At 35.2% G+C, this 21,013-nt stretch overlaps 1 protein-coding gene across 12 annotated transcripts in view; it reads left to right on the top strand.

The window, feature by feature from the left end:
- Positions 1–21,013, top strand: part of LOC6032553 (exocyst complex component 4) — a 183,305-nt gene that overhangs the window by 135,123 nt on the left and 27,169 nt on the right. For 10 of the 12 annotated variants that reach the window (XM_038262604.1, XM_038262606.1, XM_038262608.1 and 7 more), the window contains exons 7-10: positions 7,263–7,274; positions 15,096–15,208; positions 15,269–15,431; positions 18,670–20,253. In XM_038262604.1, coding sequence (XP_038118532.1) covers positions 7,263–7,274; positions 15,096–15,208; positions 15,269–15,431; positions 18,670–18,909 — 528 coding nt within the window. In that variant the 3' untranslated portion in view covers positions 18,910–20,253. Of the gene's footprint in view, positions 1–7,262; positions 7,275–15,095; positions 15,209–15,268; positions 15,432–18,669; positions 20,254–21,013 lie in introns of those variants that run through there. The other 2 variants (XM_038262616.1, XM_038262612.1) reach the window with 2 other exon arrangements.

The following is a 21,013-nucleotide window of genomic DNA, read 5'->3' as shown; positions in this document are numbered from 1 at the left end:
AGATCTTCAATGTTTTAGACTCGTTGGAAAGGTCTTTTGATAACCTAACCAACGATGGGTCGGATGATGAACCCGGACATAGTTTACATACATTTAAGTGAGATCCGGATTTATGTGAAAACACATTTTTATACATAACTTTTGAACTACTTATCGAAACTTCAATATGTATAAAACTCGATCTATGGGACCCTAAACCAAGTCGAATGCAACAGGTTCGGGTCAAATCGGTTCTGCCAGTGCCGAGAAACATGAGCTAGTTTGTTGGTCACATACATACATACATACACACACACACAGACACATGTCAAAATTTGTCAATTTTTGGGCGAATTAAAATCTCATGAGATAACGAATTTTATAAGCTAGCGGGTTCGGAATGTACCTATATCTTGGATTTAAACAGCTGCAAAAATACTGATTTGTTCGAAGTTTAATCAAAATATTTCCAAATTTTGAATCCCTCAACCTCACAGTATTTTTTTGTTCTGGAAATTTTGCATCATTTTTCGGCTAAAGCTATTTCAACTTTAAAATATTCAAAATTTTGTGCAACTTTTTATAAACTTTTTAAAAGAACTGTTACACGTGGTACACAAAAAAGTCTTGGAATATTAAATATAAAACCGTTGCAAATATTTTTTTTAAGTTTATAGCACCCACCTTTAAAATTTGACCATAACATGTTTTAAAAACTAACTTAATCCACCTATGTGGTTGGAGCCTTCCTCACATATTACCAACAATGGCTGATATGATGGAATTGTACAAAAATTTAATCTATTTTTAATATCCGGAATAAAAAAGTACATAAATATCACTTAAGTGGCCATACCTCGAGACAGGATTGCCAGATCATCAATGTTTTGGACTCGTTGGAAAGGTCATTTGATAACCTAACCAACGATGGGTCGGATGGTGGATCCGGACATAGTTTACATACATTTAAGTGAGATCCGGCATCCAAAAAGTACATAAATATCACTTAAGTGGACATATCTCGGGACAGGGTTGCCAGATCTTCAATGTTTTGGATTCGTTGGAAAGGTCTTTTGATAATCTAACCAACGATGGGTCGGATGGTGGATCCGGACATAGTTTACATACATTTAAGTGAGATCCGGCTTCCAAAAAGTACATCAATATCACTTAAGTCGGGATATCTCGAGACAGGGTTGCCAGATCTTCAATGTTTTGAACTCGTTGGAAAGGTCTTTTGATAACCTAACCAACGATGGGTCGCATGGTGGATCCGGACATAGTTTACATACATTTAAGTGAGATCCGGCATCCAAAAAGTAAATAAATATCACTTAAGTGGACATATCTCGGGACAGGGTTGCCAGATTTCAATGTTTTGGATTCGTTGGAAAGGTCTTTTGATAACCTAACCAACGATGGGTCGGATGGTGGATCCGGACATAGTTTACATACATTTAAGTGAGATCCGGCTTCCAAAAAGTACATCAATATCACTTAAGTCGGGATATCTCGAGACAGGGTTGCCAGATCATCAATGTTTTGGACTCGTTGGAAAGGTCTTTTGATAACCTAACCAACGATGGATTGGATGGTGGATCCGGACATAGTTTACATACATTTAAGTGAGATCCGGCTTCAAAAAAGTACATCAAAATCACTTAAGTCGGGATATCTCGAGACAGGGTTGCCAGATCATCAATGTTTTGGACTCGTTGGAAAGGTCTTTTGATAACCTAACCAAGGATGGGTTGGACGGTGGATCCGGACATAGTTTACATACATTTAAGTGAGATCCGGCATCCAAAAAGTACATAAATATCACTTAAGTGGACATATCTCGGGACAGGGTTGCCAGATCTTCAATGTTTCGGATTCGTTGGAAAGGTCTTTTGATAATCTAACCAACGATGGGTCGGATGGTGGATCCGGACATAGTTTACATACATTTAAGTGAGACCCGGCTTCCAAAAAGTACATCAATATCACTTAAGTCGGGATATCTCGAGACAGGGTTGCCAGATCATCAATGTTTTGGACTCGTTGGAAAGGTCTTTTGATAACCTAACCAACGATGGATTGGATGGTGGATCCGGACATAGTTTACATACATTTAAGTGAGATCCGGCTTCAAAAAAGTACATCAAAATCACTTAAGTCGGGATATCTCGAGACAGGGTTGCCAGATCTTCAATGTTTTGAACTCGTTGGAAAGGTCATTTGATAACCTAACCAAGGATGGGTGTGACGGTGGATCCGGACATAGTTTACATACATTTAAGTGAGATCCGGCATCCAAAAAGTACATAAATATCACTAAAGTGGACATATCTCGGGACAGGGTTGCCAGATCTTCAATGTTTTGGATTCGTTGGAAAGGTCTTTTAATAACCTAACTAACGATGGGTCGGATGGTGGATCCGTACATAGTTTACATACATTTAAGTGAGATCCGGCATCCAAAAAGTACATAGATATCGCTTAAGTGGACATATCTCGGGACAGGGTTGCCAGATCTTCAATGTTTTGGATTCGTTGGAAAGGTCTTTTGATAACCTAACCAACGATGGGTCGGATGGTGGATCCGGACATAGTTTTCATACATTTAAGTGAGATCCGGCTTCCAAAAAGTACATCAATATCACTTAAGTCGGGATATCTCGAGACAGGGTTGCCAGATCTTCAATGTTTTGAACTCGTCTTTTGATAACCTAACCAACGATGGGTCGGATGATGGACCCGGACATAGTTTACATACATTTAAGTGAGATCCGGATATATGTGAAAACACATTTTTATACATAACTTTTGAACTAATTATCGAAACTTCAATCTGTATAAAACTCGATCTATAGGACCTAAACCAAGTCGAATGCAACAAGTTTGGGTCAAATCGGTTCATCCAGTGCCGAGAAACATGAGCTAGTTTGTTGGTCACATACATACATACACACACACATACACACACACATACACACAGACATTTTTTCAGTTTTCGATTCTGAGTCGATATGTATACATGAAGGTGGGTCTACGACGTTTTGCCTTCCTCACTGAGGTAAGGCTATAATCCTGCTCTAAAAATGAACTTCGTATAAAAACATCGTAGACCCACCTTCATGTATACATATCGACTCAGAATCGAAAACTGAAAAAATGTCTGTGTGTATGTGTGTGTGTATGTGTGTGTGTATGTATGTATGTGACCAACAAACTAGCTCATGTTTCTCGGCACTGGATGAACCGATTTGACCCAAACTTGTTGCATTCGACTTGGTTTAGGGTCCTATAGATCGAGTTTTATACAGATTGAAGTTTCGATAATTAGTTCAAAAGTTATGTATAAAAATGTGTTTTCACATATATCCGGATCTCACTTAAATGTATGTAAACTATGTCCGGGTCCATCATCCGACCCATCGTTGGTTAGGTTATCAAAAGACCTTTCCAACGAGTTCAAAACATTGAAGATCTGGCAACCCTGTCTCGAGATATCCCGACTTAAGTGATATTGATGTACTTTTTGGAAGCCGGATCTCACTTAAATGTATGAAAACTATGTCCGGATCCACCATCCGACCCATCGTTGGTTAGGTTATCAAAAGACCTTTCCAACGAATCCAAAACATTGAAGATCTGGCAACCCTGTCCCGAGATATGTCCACTTTAGTGATATTTATGTACTTTTTGGATGCCGGATCTCACTTAAATGTATGTAAACTATGTCCGGATCCACCGTCACACCCATCCTTGGTTAGGTTATCAAATGACCTTTCCAACGAGTTCAAAACATTGAAGATCTGGCAACCCTGTCTCGAGATATCCCGACTTAAGTGATTTTGATGTACTTTTTTGAAGCCGGATCTCACTTAAATGTATGTAAACTATGTCCGGATCCACCATCCAATCCATCGTTGGTTAGGTTATCAAATGACCTTTCCAACGAGTCCAAAACATTGATGATCTGGCAACCCTGTCTCGAGATATCCCGACTTAAGTGATATTGATGTACTTTTTGGAAGCCGGGTCTCACTTAAATGTATGTAAACTATGTCCGGATCCACCATCCGACCCATCGTTGGTTAGATTATCAAAAGACCTTTCCAACGAATCCAAAACATTGAAGATCTGGCAACCCTGTCCCGAGATATGTCCACTTAAGTGATATTTATGTACTTTTTGGATGCCGGATCTCACTTAAATGTATGTAAACTATGTCCGGATCCACCGTCCAACCCATCCTTGGTTAGGTTATCAAAAGACCTTTCCAACGAGTCCAAAACATTGATGATCTGGCAACCCTGTCTCGAGATATCCCGACTTAAGTGATTTTGATGTACTTTTTTGAAGCCGGATCTCACTTAAATGTATGTAAACTATGTCCGGATCCACCATCCAATCCATCGTTGGTTAGATTATCAAAAGACCTTTCCAACGAATCCAAAACATTGAAGATCTGGCAACCCTGTCCCGAGATATGTCCACTTAAGTGATATTTATGTACTTTTTGGATGCCGGATCTCACTTAAATGTATGTAAACTATGTCCGGATCCACCATCCGACCCATCGTTGGTTAGGTTATCAAATGACCTTTCCAACGAGTCCAAAACATTGATGATCTGGCAATCCTGTCTCGAGGTATGGCCACTTAAGTGATATTTATGTACTTTTTTGAAGCCGGATCTCACCTAAATGTATGTAAACTATGTCCGGATCCACCATCCGACCTATTGTTGGTTAGGTTATCAAAAGACCTTTCCAACGAGTCCAAAACATTGAAGATCTGGCAACCCTGTCTCGAGATATGGCCACTTAAGTGATATCGATGTACTTTTTGGAAGCCGGATCTAAAAAATAGATGAAACTTGTGTACAGCCATTGTTGTGAGGGAGGCTCCAACCACATAGCTGGATTAAGTTAGTTTTTATACAAAGTTCAATTTTAGAGCAGGATTATAGCCTTACCTTAGTGAGGAAGGCAAAACAACAAAATTACAATGGAAATAGACGTGCAGTTTTAACATAATTGAACCAGTTTAAAAATATTTAGATTTTTTTTCCGATGTAGTTTTTTGTTTAAAAAAACCTGCTTTTATGAATACTAATGATAAAAAAACAACTGTACTGCCTACCATTGAAAAAACGGCTAATATCCACTTTTGGTAAAAACAAGATATTAGCACTAGGTGGTAGAGGATGTTCCAACGCATCTTCTGGAACTTGAATTTCACTGAAATAGTGTTTAGACTTGGCTGCCGATGCGAAAAACCAAATGGCTAATATGCCACTCTTATGGGAAATTGTCTTGACGGAGATTTTCATTGATGGGCAGTGTACTAGTTTGTAATGCATTTTACGATAGTTTTTTTTTCATTAAAATTTTAATTCCATGACTTGTCATATCAAAAAGTTTTTGAGGTTTGCCAATCCAATCAACTTTGCCGAAGATTCATCATAATTTTATCTCAAAAACTACGCCAAGCAAGCTGTTAAAATCAGTTTTTATAACTTTGCATTCCAGGGTTAAGTATGATTTTATGTAATATATTTTCATTGAAATCAACTGATATTTTCACATTTGCATGGAGATGGTGATCTGCAGACGGGCTGCAGACTGGATTTCGTCATGTTTGTTTGTTCAGGTTATTATTACAATATTTTCTACGATGAGGGAAAGCTCAATTCTGCATTGATTTGGCTGTCAACTTGGTTTGTTTTGAGTATTTTCCAAAAAGTAAGTTGAAAACTCAATGCAACCTTTGACCAAAACCAAAAATTTGTTTTGCGGTTGTCTTGCGGCTGTCATGCGACCATTATCTTGCGTTCGTATCACCGCGCGTGAACTCTAATGATTGACAACCGCAGTAATATGATGAAAATGATATTACTGCGGGCATCAATAATTAAAGTTCACGCGTGGTGACATGACAGTTTTGATGGTGCTTCACACTGGAATTAAAAAACAATCAAAATATTTTTAATTGCTGTTTAAAATGTTGTCACTTGATAAGACTTCTACATTCGTTAAAAATTTCTTTAAAAAAAAACTTGTTTTTTGGCCCCTGATTTTTCGGACCAATATAGGGAATGTTTCGAATGTAACCTGGTTCATAGAGATTGTCCAGTAGATGCGTCCCAGTCAACTCAATCGGAATTCCGAAACGGAAATCAATTCGAATCGTTTACGTATTCCGTTTTAAACGCAACAAGCGGTATGCACACGGAATGGGTTGTTGCGTTTGAAACGGAATACGTAAACGATTCGAATTGAATTCTTTTTTAGAATTCCGATTGAGTTAACTGGGGTCGCCTGAGCCCAATAATTACTAGAAGTGGATTTTCAAAAACACCCTAATCGTACACCAACCTCATTTACAACCAAGACAAAATTGTCCATTCTTATTTGCATCAAGTCTTCCTAAGAAAACTTCGAACAAATTTTCTGCGGAATAAAATATTTGTATTCGATATGCATTCTAAATGTTATAGTTTTTTATCCAAGTGACTATATCCCATATTTGAACGCAAACCGATAAAAGGACAAGAAACCTTAACGTAAAATAATCGAATAAACATCAAGTTTCACCTCCATTACATCCACTCTATCGATTAGAGTTTTATTTATTTTATGTTGCTCTTAGCTAACCCATCCTATGTCCTTACATATGTATTGTGCCAGGAGTCATATTTGATTGTCTTTTTTCGGGAGGGATTCATTATTATTACTTAATTGGCGGCCATAGTTGTTATTCGAAACCTTTGGCAAAATTGTCCTAACCGGTCGTAGCAATCAAATTATTTTGTACGTAACTACTCAATTCAAAAATTCAATAACAACTCTTAATTCACTCACTTTAAACGTTTCTTTCTCATTCCATGCTGACGACTCTTCTCGACATTCGTGGAATTTGCACGCCAATCGTGCATGCTCTTTGTCGTTGGCTCGATATCAACGAAAACAAAAACAAAAAATGTTTAAAAACTTTCACTACAAACATCACAAACATTCTTCTCTAAAAATACTTCTCGCGGCTGTACATATTTTCCACGGTTGATTTCAACTCTCGAAAAAAATAAACAAAAACAACGTTTTTTTCCGAACACAACGGAAATAAACGACCTGAACCCCAAAATGAACCCCCCAAAAAAAAACAAAACAACACAACATGACAACAAATAAAACCCGACGTGATGTCCCGCATAAATTCAACTCTGTTCCGTTTCTCTTCTGGTGACACACACACTCAACCTCGTGTGCGAATTCTCCTCCCGCGGACTCCCAGATCTTCTCCGAGGTACATTTGCACGGCCAGTTTCACAGGGTTTTTTTTTCTGTTTTCTGAATTTCTGAGTAGCTGCGCAGCTTTTGGCTTGTCCCTTTAGCAAAATGCACCCTCCCTTCTTCTAGAGCTTGCCTGTCACTTCCGCCGCTATAGTCTACTAGTAATATTGCTTTACTGTGAGAAAGGTTTTGGTTCCGGTGGGTTGGCTTGAGTTGGGTTCTCGATTTGCAATAATCCGAAGATTGGAGTTGGTTGTTACTGGTTGGTCCGATTTGACCTCATCTTCAGACTAACGTAGATGATGAAAAGACACCTGATCGAACTATGTGATGTCGATATTTTTGCTATAATCAATTCGAAATATTTACAAGGCTATCGAAATTAGCAAAAGTAAAAAAAAATGTATATTTGTCTGTTATGTTTTATGATATTAAGTCATAATCAGGAATCTTAAAACTTCAAAGTTGTCAACACCATATTTATCGCAAAAAGTTCAAGCAAATCAATGTTATTAGGCCAATGCCGAAGTATAAACAAAGGCAAAGACAAAGACCAAATTTCTCATAGATTTTTATGCTAAGAGTACTTTTTTCAAATATATTTTTTTAGGTTTTTTTTCAGAATAATACTCAAATTTGAAATAAACCAAAAATTTCAGATCATTGATAGTTTTGATTGATTTCTTGATAGGAATAAAATGAGAGTATTTATTTAAAATGTAGTTTTGTGATTTTTTAAAGCATTTCAGAATTGTAATGGGCTAAATCTCTAAACAATTTTGGCAGCTAACTTTACAAAAATAGTATGTAATTATTTTATACTTTGCATCGTTGGAAACGATTTTCAGATCGATATTATGTCTTCAGCAATTGTGGTTTATGATTAGGAAAAATCAGAAAAAAGGTAGCCTTTTTAAAACAAGTTTCATTTTTGATTTTTTTTTTTTTGAAATTAAAAAAACATCTGTTCAATATTTTTCACGTGTTTTATGGGAACTAAATAATAATCCTTATAAACTAATGAAAAGCATGGACAAATAAAATTGCACAGCGATAGCAATTCTTGAAAAACATCATGGTTTTTAACCTGTTTTCGACAAAAATATCCGTTTTTAGCTATTTTTAATTTTTTACATGATTTTTTTTTACAAATGTTATAGTGAAATTTGAAATAACGTTTTTTCGCTGGATCAGAAGATCTTACTCATAATATAACATTGAAAATCGGACCGATAGTTAAAATTTCATTCGTTGAAAAATGAAGGTTGTTTGGAAAACACTCAGTATTTTCTTCCTTAAGGGGTTACATACATGTAGAAAATCACAAAATTTCATATTACAGAAAATATAGTAAATCCACCAACAGGATGATTTTTAATCACTCTTGAAAGTTTCATGAAGTTATTTCATTGCTAGACTAAGTAAGAGACGAGTTAAGAGCGAGTTTTTCACCGATGTGAAACAGGTCGTATCGAGGTGCTCCGATTTGGATGAAACTTTCAGGGTTTGTTTGTCTATACATGAGATGAACTCATGCCAAATATGAGCCCTCTCCGACAAAGGGAAGTGGGGTAAAACGGGCATTGAAGTTTGAGGTCAAAAAAACATGAAAGATCTTAAAATTGCTCGCATTTCCATCGCCACTTCATCGATTCCAGTTCTCTTAGATGCATTCGAAAGGTCTTTCGAAGCCCTGTTAAATGTGCTATAGACATCCAGGATTGGTTTGACTTTTTCTCATAGCTTTTGCAAATTACTGTTAAAAATTGATTTTTTTAAAACCTTAATAACTTTTTGCAACAGCCTCCAACACCCATACTCCCATAGGTCAAAAGTTAGGGAATTTCATGGACTATAAGCCTACGGTATTAACTTTTTGGCCAATCGCAGTTTTTCTCATAGTTTTACGATTTTTCTAGAACAAACATTTTACAACGTTAGTTTTTGCCCTGTAGGCCTCCATAGCGGCACTTTTTGGTCTCAATTTTGACATATTCGGAATCCTCAGAAAATTTTACATTAGATTGAGGTGTTCGAATTTTGAATTTGATTGAAAAAAATGCCATTAAGAATTAATTAAAATATTATTTAGCATTTTGTCGGATTAGGGGTAAACAAGTTTTCGCCTACTTGATACAGCGTTTGACGTATTGATCATAGGGTAAATAAGATCTATTTCTTTTTTCAAAAATGTTTTACTTAATTATTTTTTAAATCAAAATTATAACTCCAATACTTCTGACTTACGTGAAATTGTCCGAGGATTCCGAATATGACAAAATTGAGACCAAAAAGTGCCGTCTTCTTAGCCTACAGGGCAAAAATTACCGTTGTAAAATGTTTGTTCTAGAAAAATCGTAAAACTATGAGAAAAACTGCGATTGGCCAAAAAGTTAATACCGTAGGCTTATAGTCCATGAAATTCCCTAACTTTTGACCTATGGGAGTATGGGTGTTGGAGGCTGTTGCAAAAAGTTATTAAGGTTTTAAAAAAATCAATTTTTAACAGTAATTTGCAAAAGCTATGAGAAAAAGTCAAACCAATCTAGGATGTCTATAGCACATTTTGAAGAGCTTCAAAAGACCTTTCGAATGCATCTAAGAGAACTGGAATCGATGAAGTTTTACGGAAATGCGAGCAATTTTAAGAATTTTCATGTGTTTTGGACCTCAAACTTCAATGCCCGTTTTAACCCACTTCCCTTTGTCGTAGAGGGCTCATATTTGGCATGAGTTCATCTCATGTATAGACAAACAAACCCTGAAAGTTTCATCCAAATCGGAGCACCTCGATACGACCTCTAGAACAAACCGAGCAGAATTTACAAATACTGCCTCTTAAGTTCAAAATTTTGCCATGAGCAAAGCAAACTTTCAAACTTTGTGAGCGCTTTTCTTCAAACACTGAGTTGATTTACGGGTGCCACGATATCTCGAGATGGGATGGACCAAATCGGCTTAAATTTATGGTAAAGACTCTCAAGACGTATGCATGACGAAGCTCGATTTTTAAATTTAGCTTTTTAGAAAAATACAAAAATAAAAAACTGAAGATTTTTTATATGTAAACATAAAAATATTTTTATCTTTTTTTTAAATAAGTTTTTTTTAAACCAGCCTTCGTCATGCACACGGGATCAGTTTAACGATTCTTTACCAAAATTTAGAGCCGATTTGGACAAGGCAGTGTTGAGATATCGTGGCACCAGTTTTTTGAAATTGCTAACTTCAAATAGTTATATCTCGGGAATGATACAACCAACTGTTTTCAAATTTGTTTTGTTAATAGATAAAAATGTTTATTTCAATGCACTGAAATCAGATTAAAAAAAAACAGTTTATGTGTGCTCATATCAAATTCAGACATTTTTGCCGATTACATGTATGTAACCCCTTAAATTCTTTGAAAATATTTATATCTGCAACTTTTGTCCAAATTTAGAGTTAAACATTGTTTTTTTTTATATTTTCTCAGCCCTTAAAAAACATTCCAAAATCGACATACATTTAAACATTCTATTTTAAACCTTAAAACTTACTTTTACCAGAAACTTAAGGGGTTACATACATGTAAATCGGCAAAAAATCAGAGGTTAGTATGAGCACACACTTCAACTATTTTTTAATTCTGTTTTCAGGGCATTAAAATATACATTTGGACCTACTAATAAAACAAATTTGAAGATAATTGGTTGCATCATTGCCGAGATATAGCAATTTCAAGTTAACAGTTTCAAAAAACGGGTGCCACGACATCTCAAACTGTCTTGCCCAAATCGGCTCAAAATTTTGGTGAAGACTCGTTAAACCAATTCCGTGTGCATGACGAAGCCCGATTTAAAAAAAAATATTTAAAAAAAGATAAGCATATTTTTGTGTTTTTCACATAAAAAATACGATAGTTTTTTATTTTTGTTTTTTTTAACAAGCATATTTTAAAAATTGGGCTTCGTCATGCACACGGGATACATATTGAGAGTCTTCACTTCAAATTTCATGCAATTTGGTCCATCCCATCTCAAGATATCGTGGCACCCGTAAATCAACTCGGGGTTTAGAGAAAAACGCCACCATAGTTCGACAGCCCGCTTTGCGCATGGCAAAATTTTAACCTAAAATCGTCTCTTACTTACTTTAATCATGAAATATCTTGATGAAACTCTCAGGAGTGATTGAAAATCATCTTTTGAGTGGATTTAACAAATATTCTGTATTTTTTTTAATTTTCTACATGTATGTAACCCTTTAAGTTTAAATGGGTATAGTTGGAAACGTTGCATTTTATCGAAAAAATTATAAATTACTTTTCGATTGCAAATTTGATTACTTTTGAAAATGATGTTTAGCCAAAAAAATGAGTTATTTAGATTTAATGTTCCAAATCATGATTTAAAAAATAGCAGTGTGAATTAGGTTCTAAAATTAAGCTCAAATTTGTGATATTTTTTTTAAATCAATTTTTAAAAATTGACTTCGCGGCCCTTCTTGACAGACCAATCTAACCCCCCAAAACTAATGTCACCTAACAAACGGTATAAAAAATCAAATATATTTTTTCTGAATATTGAATGAATAAAAATCTTTCTGAAATGAAAGATTGTTCAACGATAGATGTACTTAGTCGAGAATTTTTGATTTCAAACGGAATTCATCTCCATTTGTCGTAGCTGCATAAAAAAATGAAAATACACGCTTTTTTGAATTTATCATTTGCAAAAAAAAAGTTGACAATTTCCGATTTAAATTATCAAAGAAGATTATTTTTGAACTTAGTTGCTTATTAATACAAATTAAATCAAAATAAAAAATCTGGTTTAAATTCAAAATAATAAAAAAAATAACCATTTCTGTTGTTTTTTGTTGTTATTTTGTTCTGTTTTCCTCTGATAATGTTGTCATATCAACATTTTCTGAGCGAATTCTTCTAAATTAAAGAAGTAATAAGCAAAAACAAAAAAAAATCGCTACGATTTTTGTTCACCTTCATTGACGCACACCGTTTGGCTCAGTGGTACTAACCAAAATGTAAATTTTCTTAACAGGTTTGCCTCGATCTTCTGTGCTCAACTGACCACTAAACTAAAGCCAGCTTCCAGCAAAATCTTCTTTATAGTGTCTGTTAACTACTCACTACAGTAAAAAGTTCCACAATTGCTTCAGTTTAGCAAGGGCAGCATCTAAACTTAAAAACTGACTTTGACACTTCGAAAGTAATCGCAGCATGCCAAAATTAGATGCTACCAAACAAAAGAATGTTGGAGAGTGAGAGAGCGGGCCCTAGGGTCGCTAGGTGAAATGCGTACATTTTGCAGGATAACTTAAAGAAAACAGAACAGAATGGGAACACTGCTGGCAACAAAATTGCAGCCATAGAGTTATCTACGTGAGCATGTATTGCGTGTACGTACACGAAAAAGATTGAGGTTAAATTTTGTACCGGAAAGCAAAACAAATGGCGTGCTAGTGTGCGTGAGATCGGGTTTAGATAACTCTATAGAGCTATCTAAGCCCGCTCTCACGCACACTACACTGAGCAAAACTTACACAGCTTAACGAAGTGTTCTACACATGATCTGGCCCTGCTGTACAGAGCACTCAAAAATCAATCGCAAAACACTTGAATTTTGGGCACCTTAAGATGCTGTCAATTCAATAGCACAACACTTGAATTTGATGTGTTGTGTCACATGAAAAACTACATTATATCTATCGGTTTTAAATGGTGTTTCCTTCTATAATCAATCCATGTTTGTGTGAAATAGAAAAGGATTTCGGTTTGTTAAAAATAGAAGAAGTTGCGTCATAAAATTAATTTGACAGCTTTTATTTTCTATCAACTTTGCTTGTCAAAAATGGAAATTTGTTTTTTTTCAAGCCTGCGAAAAACGAACACACCGGACCGCCAAAACACAAATGAAGAAACGAAGCAAAGTCTGCCGAAGCTGCCACGAAACTGCATTTCAAATCAAAACAAGATCAATTTCAAGTGTTTTCCTCATCACTTTGAATAGTTCAGCACAGTGGGGCAAATTCATGAGCAAAACACTTGAAAAGTTTGATCCACCCGAATGAAAATAAGGTGTCAAAAAATACCAAAAAGTCAATCGCTAAACACTTGAATTTGATAATGGATTGGATTGAAATTCAAACACAAACAAATTAGATTTAAGATGTGGCTTTATTGAATCATTCAAGTGTTTGGGCACTTGACTAAAAAGTGTGGCGTATTTTCAGTGTAGCGCACAATTTGTTTTGCTGGCCGGTACAAAATTTAACCTCACTTTTTTTCGTGTACGTACACGCAATACATACGCACGTAGATAACTCTATGTGAGAGTTCGTGAGAGATTTGCAACCTGCCAAAAATTTGGACCGGTGGGCGGTGGAAGAAGTTGTTAGTTTTCGACTAAAACGTACAATTATGCTCTTTTTGTCATCAAATATTTTTGATCCTCGACAAACCTGCCAAAAATACATGCATTTCCCCTAAATTCATATGAGTGTGAACAGATCAGTCAGTCAATGCTTAAAATTGGTCTTAAAAATTTCATTACGAAAATTAAAAATCAAACTTGTTTTCAATATTCTTTGAAGCATTGCTTATTTAATAAAATAAAACAAATAAAATTGTTGGTTTTAACTCAGATTATATGGATTAGGCTCATGATGCCAAGTTCCGCGCAAAAAAAAAACACTTCTTACGTTTTCACCTTTTTTCTTATTGAGCATATTCTAACACTAACTTTGCTGATAAATATTTTCCCTCCTCATCTGCAGGTTCAGTCCCCCCCTCGAAAACATTCTCTAGATAGACCTTCTAATCTAAAACAGAATCACACTCACAAATTCTGCGTAGTTTCTTCTGTAGCCTCTCTGCTGCAGACTTTCCTCCCCCTTCTAGAACCTTCTTAGAGGGCACCACGCAAAAGCACCAAATATGCGTAGTATATCACGCTTCGCTAGCACTTCCACTAAACATAGGCCGCATAAATTTTGCTTTCCTTGCACAAACCTTCTTCTAGAACTCTCTGATGTTTTCGGTTTGATTCTTGCTGTTTGCTTTGTGTCTGTTACGCTTGGGCTTTTTCCCCTGGTTGTAGGAATTTTTCCGTTACTTTCTTCGGTGAGCTTTGAAAAGAAGCTTCGTTCCTCATCTCGACACTCAACGGAACAGCACTCCGGGGAGGAGTTCTCCGAGGATAATGTTTGCATCGAGTCGAGATTGAGCAGCAACAACGGTTCCGGATGATATCGAGCTGGGAAATGGGAGTGGGAGGATTTTTCCCTTTCTTCATTGTTAATTGATATTCTCAGTTGGGACTTTGCACGTCATGCCACCTTGGAAGATGTGTTCATTCGGTGATTGCTCTCTGATTGATCAGAGATTTGTGTGCCGGTTCTTCGAAACGCGTAATTGATAATTGAAAATGACGATATTTTCTGTATTGTTGGCAACTCGGTACGAAATAATCGCTAAAGCTTTAAAAGTCAGAAACAGTAGCGTTCAGATAGTTGTTTTATTTTTCCCACTTTTGTAGACACAAACATCCCACAACCATTCGCAAATGGTTCAAAGAGTTGTGTTTGTTGCATGATTGATGCTGATTGAATATACCACATTTTTGAAGCTGAACAATCTTCCACGCGGTGCTAACATGGTGCCATGTTCACCACGTGGATGACCGCTTTGTTTGCACCACCTCCTAACTAGATGGTTGTGCTTTAGTGTTTTTTTTTAACTTGTTGGTTTTAGCTTTTAACTCTATTAGCGAATTTTCTTGTATATTGCAATTTAATAACAACCGTTCAACACTCTTCAACAACAAATCAACAGCAACTGGTCGGGGACAATCCGGACAAGGAGAAGATTGTGGCCGAGTTCCAGAGCCGTCTGCACAGCTCGCTGAACAACAAAAATCTGAAGCAATACGTTAAAGCATTTATGAAGTAAGTTTCTTCTCAGTTTATTTAGGGGCTTTTGTATTAATCACACTGTGTTCCTTTTAGTCGCAAGGAGCTCCCGCTGAAGAACTGCAAGGTTGACCTGCTCATGATCACCGGCGTGATGAGCCCTTACGCGGGCGTGGTCGAGAAGCTGTACAAGGATCTGAACAAGGAGAAGGTCACCCTGCTGAAGGTGGAACGGGCCGGGGATGTGCTGGCCGATGCTGTGAGTAGATTTTTGAGTCAACTTGTTTGAATCTCGACTATCCAAAACGAACCGCACATTTCCTTTTAGCAATATTTGCGGAAAATCTCCAGCTCCAAACTGCGATATCTCTGAAACAAATTGTAGACGGTTGATTCAGAACTCATTTTGAGTAAAATTGAACTCAGTATCGATGGACGCACTGCATTTCTATATTGATAGCTGTTTTCAGTATAAACTATCTTTATATTAAAATTTAGTGCATATTTCAACTAAAATTTTAAGATCATCATCGTGTTCCTGATTTTTTTTTACAGATGTTTGTTTTTTTCTAATTTATCCCTTTAAATTCACGAGATATTTTTTAGGAATACAAATCACCTAAAAATACGTCAAATTTAACAAGTTTTCACTTGCGTTACACACTTTGATATAAAATTTTAATTTATAAATTGAAGTCAATCGATTCTACGTTTAACTTTTTTCAAAATTAATCTTCCTTCTACCATTCGTGATTCTAGAAATATATAACAAAAAAATAAAATTGTGTTTTTTACCTATTTCAGAACGAAATATTGAACATTTGATTCTTCTGAAATGTTAGGCTTGATTCCAAAATTTGCAAAATACTTCTGCGGAGAGAACAGAAAATTTCAAAGTGTTTTTTTTTTTCATTGAAAATTGGACCAATTTTCTGGAAAAATTAATCTGAAATTTTTTTTTTAAGTTTCTGTAAAGAACTTTTTGATTGCGAATTTGATTTTATATTTAAAAGTGATGTCAATTATTATTATTATTAGTTTTATTAAAGACACTTTACGAGAGTGATGTCAATTATAATGAAGAAGAAGTATGCAAATTTCCAAAAGTAGAGCAGTTCTCTACGAAATTGATCTTTTTTTTTATTTTAATTTTAGTATTTTTTAATCCAACTGATACTTTTATGGTGCTTTCGGTATGCCCAAAGAAGCCATATTGCATCATTAGTTTGTTGTAGGTATGGATAAAGACTACACTCAAAAAACATGATACACGGTAAAAAAATGATGATTTTTTCTTTTTTGTCACTAAAACTTGATTTGTAAAAAACACTATTTTTATTTTTTATTTATTTTCTGATATGTTTTAGAGAACATCAAATGCCAACTTTTCAGAAATTTCCAGGTTGTGCAAAAAATCTTTGACCGAGTTATGATTTTTTCAATCAATACTGATTTAAACAAAAAATCGAAGTATTAGTCGCAAAAAAATTTCAACTTCATTTTTAGATGTAGAATCAAAATTTGCAATCAAAAAATACTTCAGTGAAATTTTGATAAAGTGCACTGTTTTCAAGTTAAAGCCATTTTTAGGCAACTTTTTTAAAATAGTTACAGTTTTTCATTTTTCAAATTAGTGCAGCACATGTTTGCCAACTTAAAAAAATAGTTTTGAAAAGCTGAGAAAATTTTCTATATTTTGCTTTTTTGAACTTTGTTGATACGACCCTTAGTTGCTGAGGTATTGCCGTGCTAAGGTTTAAAAACATGAAAATTGATGTTTTCCAAGTCTCATCCAAACAACCAAACATTTTCTTACGTCGATATCTCAGCAATTAATGGTTCGATTTACAATGTTAAAATATGAAACATTCGTGAAATTTTCCGATCTTTTCGAAAACAATATTTTCAAAATTTTCAAATCAAGAATAACATTTCAGAAGGGCGAAATATTAAATGTTTGGTCCTTTTTAAATGTTAGTCTTGATTTGAAAATTTACGAATGTTTCATAATTCAACATTGTAAATCGGACCATTAGTTGCTAAGATATCGACGTTAGAAAATGGTGGGTTGTTTGGGTGAGACATGAAAAACATCAATTTTCCTGTTTTTAAACCTATGCATGGCAATATCTCAGCAACTAAGGGTCGTATTAACAAAGTTCAAAAGTGCAAAATATAGAGAATTTTCTCAGCTTTTCAAAAATATTTTTGTTCAAAAAGAGCAAACATGTGCACTAATTTTAATAAATGAAAAACTTCGATTATTTTCTAAAAAGTCACCTAAAAATGGCTATAACTTGAAAACGGTGCACTTTTTTAAAATTTCACTGAAGTACTTTTTGATTGCAAATTTGATGTTACATCAAAAAATAAAGTTGAAAAATTTTTGCGACCGATATTTCAATTTTTTGAAAAAAATCAGTATTGATTCAAATATTCATAACTCGCTCAAAGATTTTTTGCACAACCTGGAAATTTCTGAAAAGTTGGCATTTGATGTCCTCTTAATCATATCAAAAAAAAAATTAAAATAGTGTTTTTTTTGCAAATCAAGTTTTAGTGACAAAAAGTTAAATAAAAAAAATCACCAAATTTTTTTACAGTGTATCATTTTTTCCACTGTAGTCCATATCCATACCTACAACTTTGCCGAAGCACCAAATCGATCAAAAAATTCCTTCAAAATATACAGATTTTTGAATTTTCATACATAATTTTTGTATGGCCAGCTGCCAAATTTGTATGGAAAATTACATGGACAAACTAATGATGCAAAATGGCTTCTTTGGGCATACCGAAGGCACCAAAAAAGTTTTAGTCGGATTAGAAAATACAAAAATTAAAATTTAAGAAAAAAGACCGATTTCGTAGAGACTTACTCATATGTAAGCAACCAGCAGTAGTTGGTCAAAACTTGTAAGAAATTTTACAAAAAATATTTATTACGTAAGTGCTTTTTAACTTTTTTAAATATTTATAAACGGAACTAGATGTTGGAAATGTTCAATTTAGAAAGCCTATAACTTGAAAACGGTTCACTTTATAAAAAAGCAAAGGTTATAATCTGTATTTTTCAAAATTTCAATTCAAATAACATTTGAGAAACTCTTTGCAATTTATTTTTTTGAAAATTTGGCAAAAAATTTGAAATTATAGCAAACGATAAAACAAAAATGGCCAACCAGGAGTAGCCAAAGTTTTTGAATTGCTGGCCAAGTTTGAAGCTGAAAAAAACAATGAAATTAAGTTTCTATTTGTAAAACAAACGTAGACTACATTGAGCCGCATTTCCAAAAATGTTTGTTTCAACGAGATAGATTTTTGAAAAAATATTTGTGTCCAATAATCGGTTTCATACTTTAATGACCCATGATTTAAATCCATCAATATGTCTAAATTTTTGTAAATTATAACTCTTATACAAAAATGAGACCGGAAAAAAACATACAAAGCTGTTACGTTATACTAATCAAAATATTAAATTTAAATTATTCCAGCCCGCCAAGGTGGCCCAGTCGATCCTGCTGTTCTGCAAGGGTCAGGGCCTGCTCACGTCGGTGGCCATGCCCGGGGTGGACCGGAACCGCGCCTTCTCGACCAGCTCGGGTGGCTCGACGGACGGTACGCCCGGATCGCGCCGGCTGTCCCGCGGCATGTCCATGGAGGACTACGACAAACCGAACATCAGACGGCTCAGCGTCACCATCAACGAGCAGCTGCCACCGATTAAGAAGTAAATTTGTGTGATGGTGGGAGAAGGAGGGAGGAAGTTTTAAGTAATGTTCAATATAATTGTCGTTTTGCTAAGGGAGGATAGAAGAGGAAGAAAAAGCAACAAATATTTTATCGTAATGGAAACGAAGGAAAACAGCCACAAATCACTCCGATATCAACTTTTATAAGGATGACCGAATTTTCTATCAAGTGCATAATACAAACTAATAAAATACAACACACACGTAGAAGCAGTTCACTATACATTAAAAAAACATCAAAGGAACAATTACATAAACAAACTATTCTAAAGTTAGACAAAAGCAAGTATATACAAAACTCATGATAAAGTAACAGTAAAAAGAAGTAACCTAAACACACAATTTTGTAATGGCTAAATCTCGAAAAGCAAAAAAAAAAAATCATTTCCTGAAAGATCCAAAAAACAAACGAAGCCCAAAAAACTCTCCCAAGTGAAACATATTGAAAAAAAAACCTGAAACTGATCCCACGAAGCCCAAAAACTAAACGAAAAAAGAATAAAAAGAGAATATTTATTTGATAAGTATATTTTTAATTTCCAGAGCCTATATACATCTTCTTATACCGAAACTATTTGATGAAAAAAAAAATTTTAAAAATAACAAAAAACAAAACGTATTCAAATATACCGTTTAGCAGCTAGAGCGTATAAATCGTAGCATCGTAGAACTGTAAGTAAAGCTATACACAACACAAGTAACGTACTACAAGTAAAACCAAAACATAAGTAAATTTAGCAAACAACAACAACAAAAAAACATTATACAAGCATTTGTGGTTTAAAAACAAACATGTCGGTCAAACGAAAAGCCAAAAACAACAAACAAACACTATTTAGAGCATAAATGGTTCTTTGACAAAGAAAAACAAAACAAGTAGTGTTTAGTTCTCGAAGCTCTAAAGAAAAACCCAAAATATTTAAAACATGGTAAAACCTGTAAAACAAACTTATATAAATGGTGCGTTTTGTCGCTTGTAATTGGAAAGCATCGTAACTCTTGTTGATCAAAAGTAGTTGTAACGAAATTCACGAAATCACACAATCACATACAAAAAAAAACCTGCAATACACGCTACTTTCTATTTATTTAAAGTGAAAAATTAAAGCAAACAAAAAATCGAAGGCAATATTGTGCAAGAAATGTGGCGGGATGGATGGACGGGCCAGGAAGATACATTGATATTTTAATTGATTTGAATCGATCTGCCAATATAAAAAAAATAAAAAAAAAAACAACACAAACACATGCACTGCACCTGTACTGTCGTGAGTATGTTCTGTAAGAGAAAATAAACATTATTTAAAGTGTATTATTATAGCGGAAGAAAAGTTTGTTTTATTTTCATCGTTGGAATATCACCAAATTGGGTTAAACATGCCAAATTGGCGTCAAATCACAAGAATTGAGCCCACCCCTCTTCGATTTGCAAGTAACTTTGTCCTTAGGCCGGGACCGTGGTGTAGGGGTAAGCGTGGTTGCCTCTCACCCAGTCGGCCTGGGTTCGATCCCAGAAGGTCTCGGTGGCAAATTTTGAGACGAGATTTGTCTGATCACGCCTTCCGTCGGATGGGGAAGTAAATGTTGGCCCGGTCTAACCTAGAGGTTAGGTCGATAGCTCAGTCCAGGTGTAGGAGTCGTCTCCCTGGGTCCTGTCCTGGTGGAGTCGCTGGTAGGCAGTTGGACTCACAAACCAAAGGTCGTCAGTTCGAATCCCGGGTTGGATGGAAGCTTAGGTGTAAAAAGAGGTTTGCAATTGCCTCAACAATCAAGCCTTCGGACACCTAGTTTCGAGTAGGAATTCCGTAATCGGGAACGCCAAGGCAATGCTGTAGAGCGAATAATTTGATTTGATTTGATTTGTCCTTAGGGGTAATTTGGTCCTTGATCACGAATCCGAGGTTCAGTTTCTGATATTTCGTGACGGCAGAGCGGTGCGGCCCCTTTCATTATTTAGTAAATCTGTGAAAACATGCTTAAAGATAATTCTTGACTATTTTTCAGCATTTTTTTTTTTGTGTCGATGACATTTTTCGGTGGATGGTCGACTATGAGCAATTCTCTACGAAATCGGTCTTTTTTCTTA

The sequence above is a fragment of the Culex quinquefasciatus genome, chromosome 3, assembly GCF_015732765.1.
Source record: "Culex quinquefasciatus strain JHB chromosome 3, VPISU_Cqui_1.0_pri_paternal, whole genome shotgun sequence".
Lineage (NCBI taxonomy): Eukaryota > Metazoa > Arthropoda > Insecta > Diptera > Culicidae > Culex > Culex quinquefasciatus.
This window is presented reverse-complemented; position numbering and strand designations above follow the sequence as displayed.